This window comes from Aulonocara stuartgranti, assembly GCF_965226115.1.
Source record: "Aulonocara stuartgranti genome assembly, chromosome: 11".
In the NCBI taxonomy this organism is placed as follows: Eukaryota; Metazoa; Chordata; class Actinopteri; order Cichliformes; family Cichlidae; genus Aulonocara; species Aulonocara stuartgranti.
Genome location: NC_138947.1, coordinates 34,142,182 through 34,161,577, shown reverse-complemented (window position 1 = coordinate 34,161,577; position 19,396 = coordinate 34,142,182). Strand labels below are relative to the sequence as shown.

General features: G+C 41.5%; 1 protein-coding gene across 5 annotated transcripts in view; it reads left to right on the top strand.

Moving 5' to 3' along the window:
* The window catches only part of cndp1 (carnosine dipeptidase 1), a 45,915-nt gene that overhangs the window by 3,606 nt on the left and 22,913 nt on the right, over positions 1-19,396 (top strand). For 3 of the 5 annotated variants that reach the window (XR_014279536.1, XR_014279537.1, XM_082551035.1), the window contains exons 3-12: positions 568-711; positions 1,321-1,483; positions 9,178-9,266; positions 9,814-10,011; positions 10,093-10,177; positions 12,452-12,612; positions 12,974-13,138; positions 13,232-13,373; positions 14,906-15,053; positions 15,673-15,760. Coding sequence is in view for 3 of the 5 variants with exons in the window: in XM_082551035.1 (XP_082407161.1) it covers positions 568-711; positions 1,321-1,483; positions 9,178-9,266; positions 9,814-10,011; positions 10,093-10,177; positions 12,452-12,612; positions 12,974-13,138; positions 13,232-13,373; positions 14,906-15,053; positions 15,673-15,751 (1,374 nt within the window). In the remaining 2 variants the exon portion in view is untranslated. Of the gene's footprint in view, positions 1-567; positions 712-1,320; positions 1,484-9,177; positions 9,267-9,813; positions 10,012-10,092; positions 10,178-12,451; positions 12,613-12,973; positions 13,139-13,231; positions 13,374-14,905; positions 15,054-15,672; positions 16,027-19,396 lie in introns of those variants that run through there. The other 2 variants (XM_082551034.1, XM_082551036.1) reach the window with 1 other exon arrangement.

Below are 19,396 nucleotides of genomic sequence, written 5' to 3'. Positions count from 1 at the left end.
ATACATTGTTATTGTTAAATAAATATCGTCAAATAATCGAGATCTCAATTTCAGTGAAAATCGTGATTATCATTTTTGCCATAATCGAGCAGCCCTAGGTAATCTCCAAATATCATGAATAGTCACAACTTTTAAAAATTTTACTATCCATTAGTATCCACGAATACATCCGCTGAGGCACAAAGCAAGTTTGAAGAAGAAATTAGCCAACTCTCACATTCAGCTTATTCCAAGACATTGCAGGAGACTTGAATAAATCATCAACAGTATTTCACACTTTTTGTGTGTTTTTTTACATATTGAACGCAGTGATTTTCCACAGGGGGAAATGTAATATGTAATGTCTTATGAATGAGTGTTGGTGGCCAAAGTCAAAAAGTGGCAATATAGCAACTGACTATTTCTGAATGTCAGTGTTGCAAATAAAATATGTCTTTAGAATCAAGTGCACATTTTGCGAACTGGACACTAGTTGAGGGCAGGAGTATTAAATAACATAAAACTCAGTGGCAGGTGGATTAGATCAAGTCCAGTGACAATGTTTTGGATCTTGGTTGTGTGTTTCAGATGCTGAGGGACTGGGTTGCAATCGAAAGCGACTCCAGCAATGTCCAAAAGAGACCAGAGCTGCACCGTATGATGGAGACTGTGGCTCAGAAACTCCAGTTGATGGGGGGGACTGTACAGCTGGTGGATATCGGAGAACAAGAAGTCAGTGAAAGAACCACCTATCTTTGCAATATTACCCCTCCCTGCTCTTTAGAAGTGCTTGTTGATATTGGAGCTTTGTATCTAATTGTCAGTGTAATTGGCTGGTAAATGTGGTGGATTTCTCACAGAGGTCAGCTCATTGGCAAACTTCAAAAAAAGCAGGAGAGGGCTCAGGACTAGCTTTGCCTTCTTATTACTGACTGGGCCACAACAAAGCCGCTTTCCACACTCATTAAACACACTGTGTGTGTGTGTGTGTGTGTGTGTGTGTGTGTGTGTGTGTGTGTGTGTGAGAGAGAGAGAGAGCAAGAAAGAGGCCATACTAGAGGGCCTAGCTTTTCACCATTAACCATTAATTAGGTGCCACCCAGTGTGAACTGTTACTGTACTATAATGCCTCCAGAAAAGCAGATCTTCTGGCCTCCTGGAGGAGTATCCCTTTTATAGTCTTACACACAGTGCAAGACTATAAAAGAAATTGCATTGATATGTGAGAGAGACATAGACCAGCTGAATACTATTGCAAGCGTTTTGAACACACTTTAAAATCAGAAGGATTGATAGATTGATGGAAAAGAAATTGTGTGCTGATCTCGACTGTATGTGCAGCTTCCTGATGGCCAGACATTAGAGTTGCCTAAAGTGGTGACGGCTCAGTTTGGTAATGACTCCAGCAAACACACAGTGTGCATCTACGGCCACGTGGATGTCCAGCCAGCAAAACTGGAAGACGGCTGGGCAACAGATCCATACAACCTGACTGAGATCAATGGTAAGAGCCTTTAAGCTAATTAAAAATACAAAGGAATGCTATCCAAACTCACAAATTTCATTTGATTCTAAAAAAGAGGAACATGTCTGGGTAAATGTCAGGGCTCTGTGTGCGGGCAGGTGGATATGAGGATCCAAATGCAGCACTCGAAAACAGAATGCAACTCAAAACCTCAGCTTTATTGCTGGCATGAAAACAAAACATGAAGTGAACACGGAATGCAGAGACCAAAAACACACAGGCATAATCTGAGGGTACGACGCGACACTAAGGGCATACACAGTAAAACTGAACACATTCACCTGAGTCACAGACCTTCACAATAAAACAGGAAACAAGAAACCACTAAACAAGGACACAGACTGAGAGGCAGACAGAATATAACACATGGAACTCAAACAATACATGAGACAACAAATCCTTAAACACGAATAAACAGAAACATGGAACTCTAATAATCATCATCATCATCACTACAAGAGAATAAGAAAACAATCCATTATGCAAAAACACACCAAAACATAACAACTCAAAATACTGGGTCAAACTGGCCCAGAACCGTGACAGTAAACCTTTGGTGAAGTACAAATGCTGGACTTGTTGCCTTCCTAAGATGATGACCAGAGGGGCAACTGGTTTCCTGTTCAACAATGTGTGGTGCTGTGATAAAGAATAGAAAAAGGGAGCTGATGTCGGTTTCATAACAGGAAGGTTTATTCTTCACAAGAGCTTCAGGTATCACCACACTAACTGCAAAGAAATGTCCATATGCTTCAGTCCAATTTACAGTACATGGCCACAGTTTCCTGAGCTAGAGTCTGTATTAATCTCTCAACACAACTTTGACAAAGCATGAACAAAATGCTGCTTAAATCCATTGACAATATCACATCCACAATAAACACATTTGTTTTACAAAGATAAACAAAATGTCATTTTTAAACATTTTAATTCTCGTTTCAGCACTAAATTATTTATGTGAAATGTATTTCCACTGTACTGATGATAAACGTGACGAAACTATTCAGAAAAAAACACACGGCGTATATATTGTTTATCATGACCGGAAGTAGACACCTTTCGCACATGCGTGGTACCGATCAGGTTTCCAGTACGGATCAGGTAGTGACATCCCCATTAACTCCAGGTGTTGTGCCAGAAAGTGATCATGATTGCCGTCCGCGGGAGCGCGCGCAGCTGCTTACAGCGGCCCGGGCATTTTGACTAGAGACCGGCCCACCATTATAGAAAAAATCATGAAGCCTTTGAATGAAAACAAATGCTGTTGTGACAGTGATGTACACTGTCTTGATGGTATATACAGTGGGGCAAAAAAGTATTTAGTCAGCCACTGATTGTGCAAGTTCCCCCACTTAAAATGATGACAGAGGTCAGTAATTTGCACCAGAGGTACACTTCAACTGTGAGAGACAGAATGTGAAAAAAAAATCCATGAATTCACATGGTAGGATTTGTAAAGAATTTATTCGTAAATTAGGGTGGAAAATAAGTATTTGGTCACCTCAAACAAGGAAAACCTCTGGCTCTCACAGACCTGTAACGTCTTCTGTAAGAAGCTTTTCTGTCCCCCACTCGTTACCTGTATGAATGCCACCTGTTTGAACTCATCATCTGTATAAAAGACACCTGTCCACAGCCTCAAACAGTCAGACTCCAAACTCCGCCATGGCCAAGACCAAAGAGCTTTCGAAGGACACCAGGAAAAGTATTGTAGACCTGCACCAGACTGGGAAGAGTGAATCTACAATAGGCAAGCAGCTTGGTGTGAAAAAATCAACTGTGGGAGCAATCATCAGAAAATGGAAGACATACAAGACCACTGATAATCTCCCTCGATCTGGGGCTCCACGCAAGATCTCATCCCGTGGGGTCAAAATGATCAAGAGAACGGTGAGCAAAGATCCCAGAACCACATGGGGGGACCTGGTGAATGACCTGCAGAGAGCTGGGACCAAAGTAACAAAGGTCACCATCAGTAACACACTACAACGGCAGGGAATCAAATCCCGCAGTGCCAGACGTGTTCCGCTGCTGAAGCCAGTGCATGTCCAGGCCCGTCTGAAGTTTGCCAGAGAGCACATGGATGATACAGCAGAGGATTGGGAGAATGTCATGTGGTCAGATGAAACCAAAGTAGAACTTTTTGGTATAAACTCAACTCGTCGTGTTTGGAGGAAGAAGAATACTGAGTTGCATCCCAAGAACACCATACCTACTGTGAAGCATGGGGGTGGAAACATCATGCTATGGGGCTGTTTTTCTGCCAAGGGGACAGGACGACTGATCCGTGTTAAGGACAGAATGAATGGGGCCATGTATCGTGAGATTTTGAGCCAAAACCTCCTTCCATCAGTGAGAACTTTGAAGATGAAACGAGGCTGGGTCTTCCAACATGGCAATGATCCAAAACACACCGCCCGGGCAACAAAGGAGTGGCTCCGTAAGAAGCATTTGAAAGTCCTGGAGTGGCCTAGCCAGTCTCCAGACCTCAACCCCATAGAAAATCTGTGGCGGGAGTTGAAAGTCCGTGTTGCTCGGCGACAGCCCCAAAACATCACTGCTCTCGAGAAGATCTGCATGGAGGAATGGGCCAAAATACCAGCTACTGTGTGTGCAAACCTGGTAAAGACCTATAGTAACCGTTTGACCTCTGTTATTGCCAACAAATGTTATGTTACAAAGTATTGAGTTGTATCTTTGTTATTGACCAAATACTTATTTTCCACCCTAATTTACGAATAAATTCTTTACAAATCCTACCATGTGGATTCATGGATTTTTTTTTTCACATTCTGTCTCTCACAGTTGAAGTGTACCTCTGGTGCAAATTACTCTGTCATCATTTTAGGTGGGGGAACTTGCACAATCGGTGGCTGACTAAATACTTTTTTGCCTCACTGTATGTATCAATTTATCAATCGTTTGTTGTAAGATTCAGATAATTATTTATTAAAAGCTAGATATTTTAAATGAGAATAAGAAAGAAAAGTATTTCTTTGTGCCCCCCTCTTCCTGTTAATGTCCAACGTGGCCCCGCTGGCAAAACTTTGCTAGACCCACCCCAGCACAGTTACCAGCTGTGAGCGTAAAAAAGGATCCTGGTGTTATTTATCTCACAGAAACAGTTCATAACTTCCCTTCAACTCATTCATGTCATCCATCACCTGTTCAGCTCTGATGATTCAGTAAGGACATCTCCTGGTTTCATCTTCATGTTTCCCTCTCACCAGATAACCAAACCGACATCATGACCAGCAGCTTTACAGCTGTGGCTCCAGCAAACATCAGCTGATACTAGAAATTAATATTAAATAAATTCTAACAACAGCTGATCAAGCTTAAACGTGCCGCTGTTGTTTAACGCGACCTCCACTGGTTTCTTCTTTATGGCGCAAAGTGGGCGATACACAAACAAGAGAGACGGGACTTGCGACAGAAAAGCCGATCAGCTAATCATTGATCAGTTTCACGATTGAAGTAGAAACAGGAGAGGGAGGGGGAGAGAATGAGAGAAGAAGAGGCAGCTGCAGGGTAAAGAAACAGAATATCTCCAGCTTTGTGTCTTTTTCATTGTGGCTGAAGTATGGGACAAACTGTGTTCCTTTTCACCTCAATACGAAGCGCATAATATTTTCTCTGAACACGAGACGATTCCGTTTTTTACGGGATTGTTGGTAATAATTAACCGTATGAACAAAATAAAGTTCAACATCAGTAACATCATAGCACCCACCCACCTGTATAGAAACTCCATCATGCTAGCTAGTACCCAGTACGAAAAAGTCAGTATAACAAAAATAAACTCCACCTAAACTTGGTTTATATCTGACCCAGATAGACTGCAGGTCATTAGTGATGGGATTTCCAGCTCTTTTTAGAGAACCGGCTCTTGCGGTTCGGCTCACTAAAAAGAGCCGGTTCTTTCGGCTCTGAACCGGCTCTTCAGGTTGTTTTGTTGCTTTAATTTATTATTAACAATAATATAAAATTATGCACAAAAGGAATTACTAATGTAAAAAAAAAGTGGTTTTATTTATATATGTTTATATATAAATATATGCGGTGGCCCCTAGAGACAAAACACGTACAAACTCCAAAACACATTTCTAGCATGAACTGAACTTCCAAAACAGAGCTACCTAGATCACTTAAAGTACACAATTGAAAGCATGAAAGCATATGTGTATTGTTTGTGTATTTATACACAAGCATTCATATATAGTCAAATAATAAAAAAAAAAAAAAAGTTCATTTACCTGTTATTACCACACACCAAATCCGGTCATTGGTACTTGCTGGCTTGTGTAGCCACTACGTAACAAAAGCTCAACACTGCCCCTAGCATCCTGGAGCACTTCTGTTGTCTTTTGTACGTGTTTTGAGTTTTTATGTGCTTCTGAGTTTTTACGTGTTTTGGAGTTTGTACGTGCTTCGGAGTCTGTACGTGTTTTTATGTGTTTTGGAGTTTTTACGTGTTTTGGAGTTTGTACGTGCTTCAGGGTTTGTACGTGCTTCAGAGTTCGTACGTGATTTTAAGTTTGTATGTGCTTTGTCTGTAGGGGCCACCGTAAATATACTTTTATTTATTCACTCCACATAAAATGTAATAAATAAATCATATAATACAAAAATCAACTATTCACATTTCAACTTTTAACTATTTAAATTTTCAGCTTTTTCCTTTTACAAATTTAAAGTGAAACAACACAAAACACTGCAAACCACAACACAATTAAATATAAATTATAATATGAAAACAAAAAGAACATGTATATTCTCTGTCATATGGGCCTGCGTGAATAAACTTTCTGAATCCTTTATCAGCTGCTCTCACACTGCTCATCACTGAAAAAAGTAACGCCGTTAGTAATGCCGATATTACTAACGGCGTTACTACTGGGGTCAGCGGGGGAGCTGGCCCCAGGGAGGGGTCACTTGCCCCTCCCTTCCCTCCCCATCTCCAGCTGCCTCCCCCTTCCCGCTCCACCACAACCACCCACACATGCAGGACCTTGGAGTAGGGGTATGTCACCAGGGTGCAGAGGAGGCTACCCCCCCGTCCCCTTCTGGCTGCCTCTGCCTCAATTTTATCCCACAACTTAGACATTCACATTACTCACACTCTCATTACACATACATATAGGATCTTGGGGGTGGGCACGATACACGGAATCCAAATTACCATCAGGGTGTACACCTCACCCCTGGCGTCGTTGCCCACCTCTCAATTTTAAATACACGTAGACATTGAGGGCTAGCAGGAGGGACCATGCGCTTACCTGCTGCTCTCTGGCAGGTAGCTCCATGCCCTCCTGGGTTTTAAATGCACCTTAGAACACACATGCATCAACACTACAATGAGCGGGTGGAGGGAGGTTTGGAGTCTTCTCTCACCCCCATTCTCTGCGGCCTGCTGGAGCGGGGGGGCTAGGAGGAAGAGTTGGCCATCCGACTGCGGTCTGGAGTGTGGGGCCTCCCTGCTGCTGTGGAGTCGGGGCGGTCTGCCTCCCCCCACCGCAGGGAAAAGGGTAACACCACCTGGGTCTGGGTGCAGTTCCCCCTCCAGGGGCAAGGGTACCTAGACCCGGTTCGTAGAGTACGCTTGGGGAGTGTGATCGTGTGTACAGCGTCTCTTTATGTCTGTCTCCACGTTGGTTGAGTGTGGAGTAAGTGCATATGAGAGCATGAGGGTGGGAACTTCCCCTGCCAGTGGCGGACTCCCTCAGGTGTCGGTGCGTTGGTGGTTCTTTGTGTCCGGGGATGGGCGTCCAGGTACACACCGGCTCACTCCTTGGCAGCCGCTTATCGGGGCCTGGAGCCTGGGGCTCGCTCGGGCCACTTCGGAGGTGGGGTGCCCCCGGCCTCTCGGCCTGGGGCTCGGTCACTCAGGCACGGCTGGCTGCCGGCGGAGCTCACGGGCGCGTCACTGCAACTCCCCCTGGCTTCTGCTCCGCGGCTGCTGAGTGAACCCTCATCTGGGACTCTCCTCAGCTCTTTCTGGGACAGTGGCGCGGCTGCCCCTCTGTTGGTCTTCCTTGGTCTCTTGTGTTCTGAGGGCCTCTGGATGTCTGGAGTTTTGATCTCCTCCATACCTGCTTCATGCCCTGGAGGACGGGGCTGTGGCCCCCCCCCCCCCACACACACACACCCTCTAGCAGATCATTACATGAAGGAACCTTTTAAAAAAAAACAAGCATGTCCATGCTCACAGGTGTACACACGGGTGATCACACCCACAAACTACACCCTTTTTGGCTCCTACCTCAAAGCACACTGTGTTCTGTCGATCTTATGTGCTGCACAATAATGTTTAATATTTAGTATTTACTGTCATATTCCCATATATCATTGTGATGTTGTTTATTCTATTACTCTTGTTCTCTTCTGCTTGTTTTCTTTTTTCTTTCTCAGCAGGTGACCCAGGTGATCGATATATGTATTTTTTTTTCTTTTTTTCCTGCCCGTTCTGTTGGTTTTTGTTTTTTGCCCTTCTCCCCCGTCCCTCTTCTCAGCTGTTTCTCTTTCCCTCTTTCTTTCTCCCCTTCTTTCCCCCAGTCAAGTCTGTCCCGTATTCAGTAAGTGAAAATAAAATAAACAATAAAAGGTGAATCAAATGGACCATTACGGCAAGGCTGGGATGGTCAATTTGGTAAAGTAAATCCGTTGGGCATCTTTCTTTGCCTTTAGACAACAATTCTGATGGCAAAAGAGCCAAACGGGACAGGCAAAAAAAAAAAAAAAGTAATGCCGATATTCCCATCACTGATCATACCAAAAAACTTTTTCCCAGTCTATTTCTGATACCAGATTTTAATAGAAAGCTATTTCCAACTTTCCAACTAAACAGCTAGAATATTCTCATGTGATGAAATGGTACAGCCAAAAAAGCATAAGAGAAGCATGTACAAGGAAATTATGGGTGCTCCATGCCAACTGTGTAGGGATAACATACAAATAGTAAGACAGCAGGAATAAATAACAAACAGGATAAATATATGCAGTTAAGAGAAATATATACAAACTAGAGGAATATACACAAAACAAGAGAAAAGACACACATTGGAGTGCAAAGTTGAAGTAGTGCAAAGAACTTGGTCTGAGTATAGTCCACATATGAGTGGCTTGAGTGATGAGGGTTACTCAGACCATGACTCAGATTGGTGAGGTGAGTCGGGAGGGTAATAACTACTCATCACAACCAAGCTATGTAGAGTATATCAACCCGTAGGGCACCTTTGGGACTGTTCATCTAGATGTAGCGTTTTCAGTGGGAAAAACGTTTTGTCACTCATCTAAGTGACTTCTTCAGTCTTAACTGACTGCAGCTTTCTCCAACCTTATATACAGTACTTTTGCACAATGGCCGAAACTAGCACCCCTGGTGAACAATGAGCAGTTGAGTTTCTTGGTGAAACCTTGAGCTGAGACTGAAGAAGTCACTTGGATGGCTTACGAAACTCTTCTCCCACTGAAAATGCAATGTCCAGATGAACAGAATCAACTTTTGGCGTTTTATGTAAAGAGTCAAAACGAATTGGAAGGTGATACTTTTTTCATATGAGGCTTCATGGATGCATGTAGATACATTTACAAAATAGGATGAAAAATAGAATGCAAAAGTTTTATGTACATCATTAATAAATACAGTGATATTGTAATTTTTATACTTTTAGGCAATCTGTATGGACGAGGAGCATCAGACAACAAGGCCCCAGTTTTAGCCTGGATCCATGCTGTAGAGGCTTACCAGGCTCTCAGTATGGTAAGAGACTGAGTTCACCATATTGTTAGATAGGCTTTCATGTCCCAGCTGAATGGAAACATTTAAAATGCAAAGAGTGGGAACAGAGAGAGATGCCTTCGGCAGGCTAGATTCAAGAGATAACTTCTATTGCTGTAGCAGACTTTTTTAAGTTGAGTGAAGTACTCAGCAGATATATGGGGAACAAAGTGCGTACCCTCAGGCTAGTGAGACAGCAGAGCCAAGTCTAAGGCAGACTAACTTTCCATGTCAGTGCTAGTTGTGTGGAGTCACTAGAGCAGTCTGTTCCATCCATGCTGCTTTGTTGTCATGTTAAAAAATATGGTGCAATATGCACACATCAGAAGGCCTCAGCCACATGCTGAGTGCACTGTGGAAGGAGAAATGCGTTGGTGTGGACGCTGAGAAGACTGATTCAAACAAAGCTAATCACTCACAATGTCAAAAAGACAATTTAGGTTTTTATGGAAACAATAATTTTCTGCCCAGAAAGCCTGTTTGTTTGCTTCCTACCAAACATCATGGAGCTGTTCCCCCCATTCACCAGGATCTGCCAGTGAATGTGAAGTTTGTCATAGAGGGCATGGAGGAGACGGGCTCTAACGGCCTGGATGCCATGATCATGGCCCAGCGAGACACCTTCTTCTCAGAAGTGGATTACATCATCATATCAGACTGTGGCTGGCTCAGCAGACGCCCCGCCCTCACCTATGGCACCAGAGGCAACTGCTACTTCTTTGCTGAGGTGGTGTATTAAGAAGCATCCATCCATCCTTTATTCAAAGAGTCACCCTCCAGTCTTTGATTTGTGCTGCCATGTTTGCAGGTAGAAGGACCGAAGCAGGACTTGCATTCTGGTGTTTATGGAGGGACTGTGATTGAACCAATGACCGACCTCATTGGAATTCTCGGTGAGTCTCATATTTGAATGCGCGTAAGCAAGCAGCCTTTGTTCATAAACCGCATAATTCAGTCAAATGTATGAAGAACTTCTCTGAATGTCCAACACATCAGACCTTGAAGCAGATGGGTTACAGCAGCAGAACTGGGTGCCACTCTTCAACCAAAGAAAATTGGAAAAATGTTGCCAGTTCTGATGAATCTTAATTTCTTCTGTGACATTGATGGAAGTGTCTGAATTTGGCATTAACAACATTAAATGATTCTTAATCCTGCCTGTTATCAGCATTACAGTATTTCAGTAGATACTGCCTTTAGTACCAGTGGAGCATAGTTTAAATGCCGATTTTCTGTACTCTTCTGCATAATGCACCATGTCATAAGCTCACATCATCTCATACTGGTGTCATGGACATTATAATAACTGAATTTTACTCAAATGGCCTCCAAATTCACTAAATCACAATCCAATAGAGCACCTTTTTGGGATGTGGAAGATTCACAACACTGTGAAATGCCATCATGTCAATACAGCCCAAAATCTCAGGAAATTCATGAAGAATTAAAGCAAAACTGGAGGCAAAAGTGGGTCCAACTAGCAAGATTTACCTAATGAAGTGGCCAGTAAGGGTATATACTTACTGTAAAGGAAACTGTTGTTTTAAAAGTACTCTTGGCTCATCAGCAGAATACCAGTTATCCCCCCCCCCCCCACCCCCACCCCCGCCCAAGCGCCCTGTTCTATTAAATTAGACTTAAATTAAATAATCGAGGAACTGATCTAACAGCCCATTGTTCATTGAGTGGACTAGTTTCAGTTATCATGCAAATGTACTGTTATATGGTTGGGGAAACCTGCAGTCAGCTGCAGAAGTCAGTTGGATGAGTGACAAAAAGTTTCCCTCACTGAAAATTAACAGAATCAGCCATTTTTTTAGGATTTACCTACCTAAATGATTGAGCATGCATCAATACATAGACTTAAAGAAATTGTAGAAGCTAAATTGTTATCAGAAAATATACCCAGTACTCTCAACATTGCATTTCCAGTTCCCTGGAAGCAATAACTACAAATGGAAACTGGAGGAGCTCTCTGCAACAAGAAATCTTTTTCCTACCTTCAGATAAACAGAGATTGCCAATCAAGCGTTCTGTCTGTTGCTGACCAGTCGCTGTTTCATTGATTTTGTTCAGCAGGGTTTATATGAACCCAGTGGTGATAAGGTTAACCCTTGGTGCTTTCAAACATTTTGAACTCACTATGATAAGGAATCCCACTATTCCAGCCAGAAATGTGAAATGAGACCACATTTCCAGAAAGATTGTCTTCTTAGGGTGCCGTTTTAGCTCAGTGCGTTGAGCAGGCGCCCACTTCAGTCCTTGAGCATCAGAGCAAAAGAATTGCAACGAGAGTTTTTTATTTACAGTTTGATAAATCTTTGTAGCCCTATGACAGGCCTTGGTTGCCTACTGCAGCCAAGGCCTGTCATAGGGCTGCTGCAACTTTAAATCTCAATGAAGTTTGAAGTTTAAGTTTACTTTAGTAATTACAAACATGCATTTTTTAACCTCTGGCTCTAAGTTGGCTATTTTAAATTGAAGAAGATGGGGATTTTAATAGTAAGAAAATGCTCTTATTTCATTTCAGTTATCATGCACTCATTAATTTTGTTCATTAGATCGTATTTAGCACATTCACAAGCAAATTCATGTTTTGTCAAACTGACAAAAGTCAGGTGACAATAAGCAGTGCTGGTGTCCAGTCACATCTAACAATATATTTATCATCTTTGTCCTGTGTGTTTTCAACAATGCAAGACTTCCTTGTTGACAACTCTAGCTGACATTAAATTTAATAAAAACATTCAGTAAGCTACATTCTCTTGGATCAGGCATAAGAGGCATGCGTAATAATCAGTGGGACTCAAGCATCAGGAGGATCGGGTCTCATCAGTGCGTGTTTAACCCTGTGAGGCCTAAGTCAGTGTCAAAGATAAATGTAATATAAATATAAATAAAATCTAAGATTTGGTTGAAAAATGTTAAAAGTGTTCGCTGATTTGGGAGTGGGAGAATTTTGTTACATTTTCAAATGTCATATACAGTAATCAGTAATCATAATAGAGATTTTTTTTAGTCCTTACAGCGTTGAAAGAATCTTCCCTACTGAAGTCCTTGAGCAAAGCATCAAATAAGTATTTGCAATAAACCAGTCCAGTCTTATCTTTGGAAAATCTAAGTTTAGTTCCATTAACAATAGCATCATCCTATTATTACTTCATTAGACACACTGATCAGCCCCAGTGGCAAGATCCTGATTCCTGGGATCAGAGAGGCTGTAGCTCCCCTCTCTGATGAAGAATGGAAAATGTACCAGGATATCCAGTTTGACATGGACAACTACAAGAATAAGATTGGTGTCAACCAACTCATGTACAGCAATAAGGTAATGTAAGGCATCCTTGGTGTCAGAAGATCATTAAGAGCAGGTGAGTACAATCCAGAATTTAGATTGTCATTACCCTTGCTTCCAATGCTACTGTGAAGAACCTTTTTAACTACTGTTTAAACAAGTCTCTCATATGGCTTTATTTCTTACGTAAAACATTACCAGAACTAGGATGATCCTGAAAAAATAGTTCATCTATTTGCTTCTCTCCATGAAAGTGCTTGGTCATAGGAGATCAACGCTTACAATCTCGTGAGATCTTTACAGGATAAAGCTCCTTAAAATGAGTGTTGTTTTCATTGACAATATATAAGTAAAATTATTAGTGAAAATAAAGAATTATATCCCTCTCCCAAAGGTGGACTTGTTGGCTCACATGTGGCGCTACCCCACAGTCTCCATCCACGGTATTGAGGGGGCCTTTTCAGACCCTGGGACTAAGACTGTCATCCCTGCTAAGGTTACTGCTAAGTTTTCAATTAGGCAAGTTCCTGACATGGACCCTGCTATGGTCAAGAAACAGGTAAAATACATGAAAAGTATGTACGTGCTCTGTTCTGTTGCATTTACTTTTTGTAAACTGCTTCTGCTGTTTTCTTGATGTGCTCTTCTTCAGGTAACAGACTACCTTCACTCTGTGTTTGCCAAAAGAAAGAGTCCCAACAAGCTCAAAGTCACAATGGTGATAGGAGCCAAACCTTGGCTGGCTGACACTCACCATCCACTCTACGAGGCTGGAAAGGTTGCTATTAAGAGAGGTATTGACCGTTCACCTTACTTTAATCACCGGTGATGTTGCTATCAGAATGTCGGGTCTCGGGTTTGATAAACTGCAAATAAAATTTCACCAAAACTGGCTCTTACAAGCCAGACAATTACTGACAGTTTTTACCCAAATAATCTTCATTTTCATATGTTAACATTACTAGGCAATTTTTTTCATTTTTCGGTCATTTGAATAGACTTTAATGAAACGATAAAGAATTGGGACATTGTGTTGATACTGATTTTCCCTGTCCCACAGCAGTTATAAATGACTTTTGTTGGCATAAGGCCACTCTGTTTTGACAGGAGTACATCCTAAACCTAGTGGAATTAGTAGTAATAATAACAACGATTTCTTAGTTATGATTATGATCACATTGGTGTTTTGGATGGCAGTCTTCAGTTTCCCTTACATAACAGTCTCCTCAAGGCAAAGACTCTAGAGTATTAACGAAAACTGATGACATCAAAGAAGTGGGTTGGAACAGTGGGAATGAAGAACTCTTTTTAATAGGATGAAACTTCCAGAACCAGTCTCAGGGAGGAGCAGTCATCTGCTTTTTCATCATATTTGAAAATGATTCTTGGTGGTTATAGTTATTGTATAAACTAGTGCTGTCAGCGTAAATCTCGTTAAAATGATGTTAACGCCATAACTGCGTTAACACGGCAAATCTCCGTTAGTGAGTTAACGCGGATCGCCCCGTGCAAGGGCTGCACGGCGTCAACGTGTTAGCGCAGTTAGCCTGTTAATCCGTTAGCGCTGTGCAGCCCCTCGCACGGGGCGAGCCGCGTTAAGTCGCCGACGGACATATGCCGCATTAATGCAGTTATGACCTTAACGTCATTTTAACGAGACTAACACTGACAGCATTAGTATATACACAAAGTATTGTAGCGTCTGTTGTATGACAGAGAACTAGGCGACAGGAGTTAGAAACTGACATGATATAGGTGTATGTACTAAAAATCTTCGATGAGATCAAATCCCAGTGACCTTGATCTCAAGGCCAAGGTCAGAGGTCATGTTTTCGAAAATCTTGCGAATGCAACAACGTAGGACCTAGGTGACTTAGGATTTAGAAATTGATACCATGGGCTGAGGGATAGCACTATAAGGCCACCAGTATTTTACACCAGTAAAATACAAAACCTGGAGCTCTTAGTTTAGTAGAAACACAAGAAATGCATTTTCAGTGGTTTTGACACAGCCTTAAGATATTGGCTAACTTTTAACTTTTGTATCCTTTTATTATTATTATAGCTTCATTCCTTTGTAGTGTGCTTTGTTGCATTTATATCCTGCAGGAGTTTTGAAAGGTTACCAAAGAAACAGTGTATGTTTTCACCTGTCCTTAATTGTTTAGTATTATAGGAATATAAAAAAAATGTGAGACAATGTAAAGAAAACAAGTTAGTCTTTCAATTTTCACAATTAGTCATTCAAACATGCCAGAATAGTTCCCACTTAATGTTCATGTCCACTTTACTAGCAGAAAATATTCTGTCTTTGCTCTACCTTTAGTTTTCAACATGGACCCTGATCTAATCCGTGAGGGTGGAACCATCCCAATTGCCAGGACCTTCCAAGATGTGACGGGAAAAAGTATCATCATGATGCCCATCGGAGGCTTTGATGATGGTCTGCACTCTCAGAATGAGAAAATGAGCAGGTTAGACTGTCTGTACACTCCTGCAGTTTTATTCATTTCACAGGAATGTTTAAAGAAATTAGCTTGTACTGAGTCTTTCTGAGTGTTCAACACAATATTTAAGAGAAAAGCTTGAGGGAGAAAGCTTTGCAGTCTGTTAGAACCATCCACAACTGAAAAATAATTTAACTACCATAGAGACACCATACAGGACCTGGACACAGGAAATTATTTTAACACTGAAACATTAAGCAGACCCAAGTAGACAAATTTTAGGGGCAGATTTGTTGGAATCCAGCATAAGACAACAAGGGTAAATGGGCAAATTCTGGAGAAATCAGAAAAGATGGTTAAAAGCAGACTTCTCCGATTATAAGGTGGATGCTGTGAGACTTAAGCAGCAGATATAAAGACATACTGGTCTGTTTCCAGAGGGCTTTGTAAGTCTTACAAGCTGCTGGCAGCAGAAAAGTGGAACAATGCTTTGGGGACTTCTAAGAAGGTGTAATGTAGCCATCTACTGCTGCAAATAATAGTGTATGTGAATTTATTGTATTTATGTTAAGGAAACTTGGAAATTTGCAACCCAAACAAACAGGACCTTTAACTCTGCCAACCATAGTTTTTCTCTCTCTCCTAGGTACAATTATATTGAAGGAACCAAGTTATTCATCGCATACCTCAATGAAGTGTCCCAGATTAAGAGGACTAGTGTGTGATGTTTTATGGTATGATCACATGACCTCTTCAAAAACATTCCAGCTATAGAAAAGTGTGTTTTGATATTTTTACTGTGCCTTTATCTTTATTTCATAAGGTTTTGAAACTTGTGGCGCATTTACTGATCTGCACCTCAAGTCTATCTATTTTTGCATTATCTCATGGTTTTTTGGCTGTTTCCATCTCTTTTGCCAGTGTTTATGTTCACATAAACTTGGGCAGCACTGTGAGTGTGTTTGTATGTGTGTCATGTAGTAAAAGCTGGACAATGCAATATTACGAATACGTCATTTATTTTATGAGAAATACAAAATGTTATTTTATGAATGTTAATAATACGAGAGACATATACAAATACTGTTTCTTTAGCCATTAGTCATTTATTCACTCCTGAAAAATTCACTCTTATAGTATGTCATTCCTTAATCAAATGATTAGTTCATTACCAGGCCTCTGGAGATCTCCAAAACATGTTGAGGAGGTAATTACGCCATTTACAGTCGCTTTGGTGCGTTTCTCACATCACTAGTAACATTTGCACAGCACTTAGTGTATTTCTCAAAACAATTGGTGCAAACTGCAAAACCTAGTGGATAACCTGCAAAAGCAGGTCACTTGCTCAAAATCGATAATCCATTCCTCAAAAGCAAGTATTCATGTCAATGAAACTGCCAGTGTCATCAAAATGAGAAGTCGTGACACCATCTTTATGAACAAGATAGTCAAATGGCTTGTCATGTTTTCATTATGACAGTGTACAGTATTCTCTCAGTGTATTCCAATGCAAAAGAAGGTCAGAACTTGGTGACACTACCTGAAAATGCTCAAGAAAATGCTCCACCCTCTCCATGACTCTGCTGTGATGTTGTCACATGCTGCATCCATGGCTGCTAGCAGGGCCATTTGCACATGTGAATGCCAGTCATAAAACTTCCACCTCCAGGCAGAGAAAAACTCCTCTATCGGATTAAGAAATGGGGAGTAGGGAGGGAGATATTGAACCAGCATTCTGTCATGTGCTGCAAACCACTGTCTGACCAGATGTGAGTAGTGAAAACTGACATTATCCCACACAACAACATACTTGTTGAGTTGGCCTCCACCCCTCTCATTCTCAGGGACTATGTCCCTGTAAAGAGTGTCTAAAAAAGTCAGGAGATGTTGTGTATTGTATGGGCCAAAAAGGGGAATATGGGAGAATGCCATTGTCTGAGATGGCTGCACACATTGTAACATTCCCTCCGCACCGGCTTGGGACATCAGTGGTTGCTCTCTGTCCAATGCGATTTCTTCCACGCCTTCTGCCTTTGGCCAGATTGAAACCCGCATCATCAAAGTATATTAATTACAGCGCTTTGAATTTCTTTCAACTTTATTGCATTGTTTGCAATCACCATTGCACAAATGGCTTCATCTTGCTGCGGGGTAAAAAAGGGCCCTCTTCTACCTCTGCGAGGTTGTCTTTCAATCCGTTGTGGTGCAGATTACAGTAAAATTACAATAATGTACACTAAACATGAGATATTACGAGATGTTGGATTACTGTCCAATACTATACATACCTGTTCTCCCTACGAAATGTTTAAATGATTAAATTCACAGTGGTTCTTCCAACACCCTCCGACCAGCCTCATCCAGGCCGTGATTGACAACATGATCAACAAGTGTTGCCCTAATTTAATTAGGAATCTGCCTGTATTTGGCATCTTTTCCCTCTTCCCCTGTTTTGTCCCCCCCGCATCCTCAACCCTCTTCCACGATGCTGACCTTCCATTTCTGTGTCACAGAATTGTAGAAATGGTACACACTATGGCTGTATCCCAATTCAGGGTCTGCAGCCTTAAAGTACGCATTTCAAGGCCGATTACGTCACAGCAGCGCGCCGAAGGCTGTCCCAATTCAAAGGCTGCTCGAAATGCGGCCCTGAAATGTGTCCTTCATTTCCCTGAATTTTAAGGCTGTGGCGGTGTAGACTTCGTGGCCCAACATATCCCAGAATGCATAGCGCGGCGGCGGGTGTGGATAATTTTGCCGAAAAAAAACGGCGGATGAGGGGCGCCCGAAGAGTAAACTTTAAGTAAGTACTAAATATCATGTCACTTATTTATGTGCAAATGTTTAATGACGAAGAACATTAAAACGTTACTTTTGGCCACATGTCGGCAAAGTTATGTGACATTAGTGACGTTTTTACTAACTTGGTTTTAAAGCCTTTACTTTAAAATATACGCCGTTCAATAGCTGAGCTTAATCTTACAGAGAATGATCAAAGCTCATGTAGAAACAAACAAACAAATGAACAAAAGATTTTCTCCTTCATTTCTGTCAAACAAAGCTGTATGACACGTTTCCAGCTGTTAGTATCATGGTTGCTGGGCAACCTGGGCAGCGCAACGGAGGCTAGACCGTCCCATTTCACAAGCCTCGCACTTCCGGCCTTAGCGGTCTTTGAGTATGCGGCCCTTGAGGATCGTTAAGGCTGCGTACTTTAAGGCTGTAGACCCTGAATTGGGATACAGCCTATGTCTTGCTCGGTTCATATATGCTTGCCAGTTGAGGGTTCATGGGATTGATCCATGATTGATCCATGAGTGGCTTGTCATTGGTTACAACTAATACTTTCCACACCTCCTCATCAGTGAAAGCTGAAGTTCACCTGAGAGAAATTGTTCTATTTAGGAGACATTTCCAGGAAAAATAATAACAAAAGGTATAAAATTTTCTGGGCAGAATTTGATAACTAAGTCAACAATTTTGTATGTAATGACTCCAGCAATGAAATGAAGTCTATTAGTTTTATTGGGAACGACTATTCAGCATCCGAAAGTAGAGTTCATTTTGACTGACATGACATAAGAAAATGATAATGTTATAAAACGGCAGAGAATTGTATGAAAGCAACTAATACATGTACAAGAGCATTTGCAATTTGTTCAGAGGAAGGAGAAATTGCAACTATGATGTGTACAAATGAATAAATGTTGTGGAGGTTGCACTAATGGTTTTGAGAATTTTCTTGTTCAGAGGAAGGAGAAATTGCAACTATGATGTGTACAAATGAATAAATGTTGTGGAGGTTGCACTAATGGTTTTGAGAATTTTCTGATCTGAGAAAAGCACCAAAGGAACTGAGAAAAACTGTAAATAAACTGTGTTGGATCAAGGACACATCTAAAACCTGCAGGACACCGGCCCTTGAGGCCTGGAGTTCCCCCGCAGCTGGTCTAGATTGAGAGTGGCTGCAAAGACACATGCTCTGCTCCAAGCAGTCGATGTGCAGACTGACAGTCCAGGCATTGTCTGAAGTTCCCCATGAGTCCCGTTGAGATAAATGCAAATTCTTCATGCATCTGACAGTTGGCGTTGTTCACTAAGATCGCGGCAGATTTGCTTAATGACTAAGACTATATCTTAAATGTAACATTTAAAATGTGTTTGTTCTTCTCCTAGCACAAGAAACAGTTATGCTATTTTTTTCTTTATAGTTTTAGAATTTAAAAAAAATTAATGTCAGTAGTTCACTGTAAAATAGACTCAATAATATCCAGTCAAATAGATTGGCTTTATTAATTAGACACATGGATTTGTGTCTTAAATCTCTAGTGCATATACAGCATATCTGGCCCACCAGAGCATTAAACCAC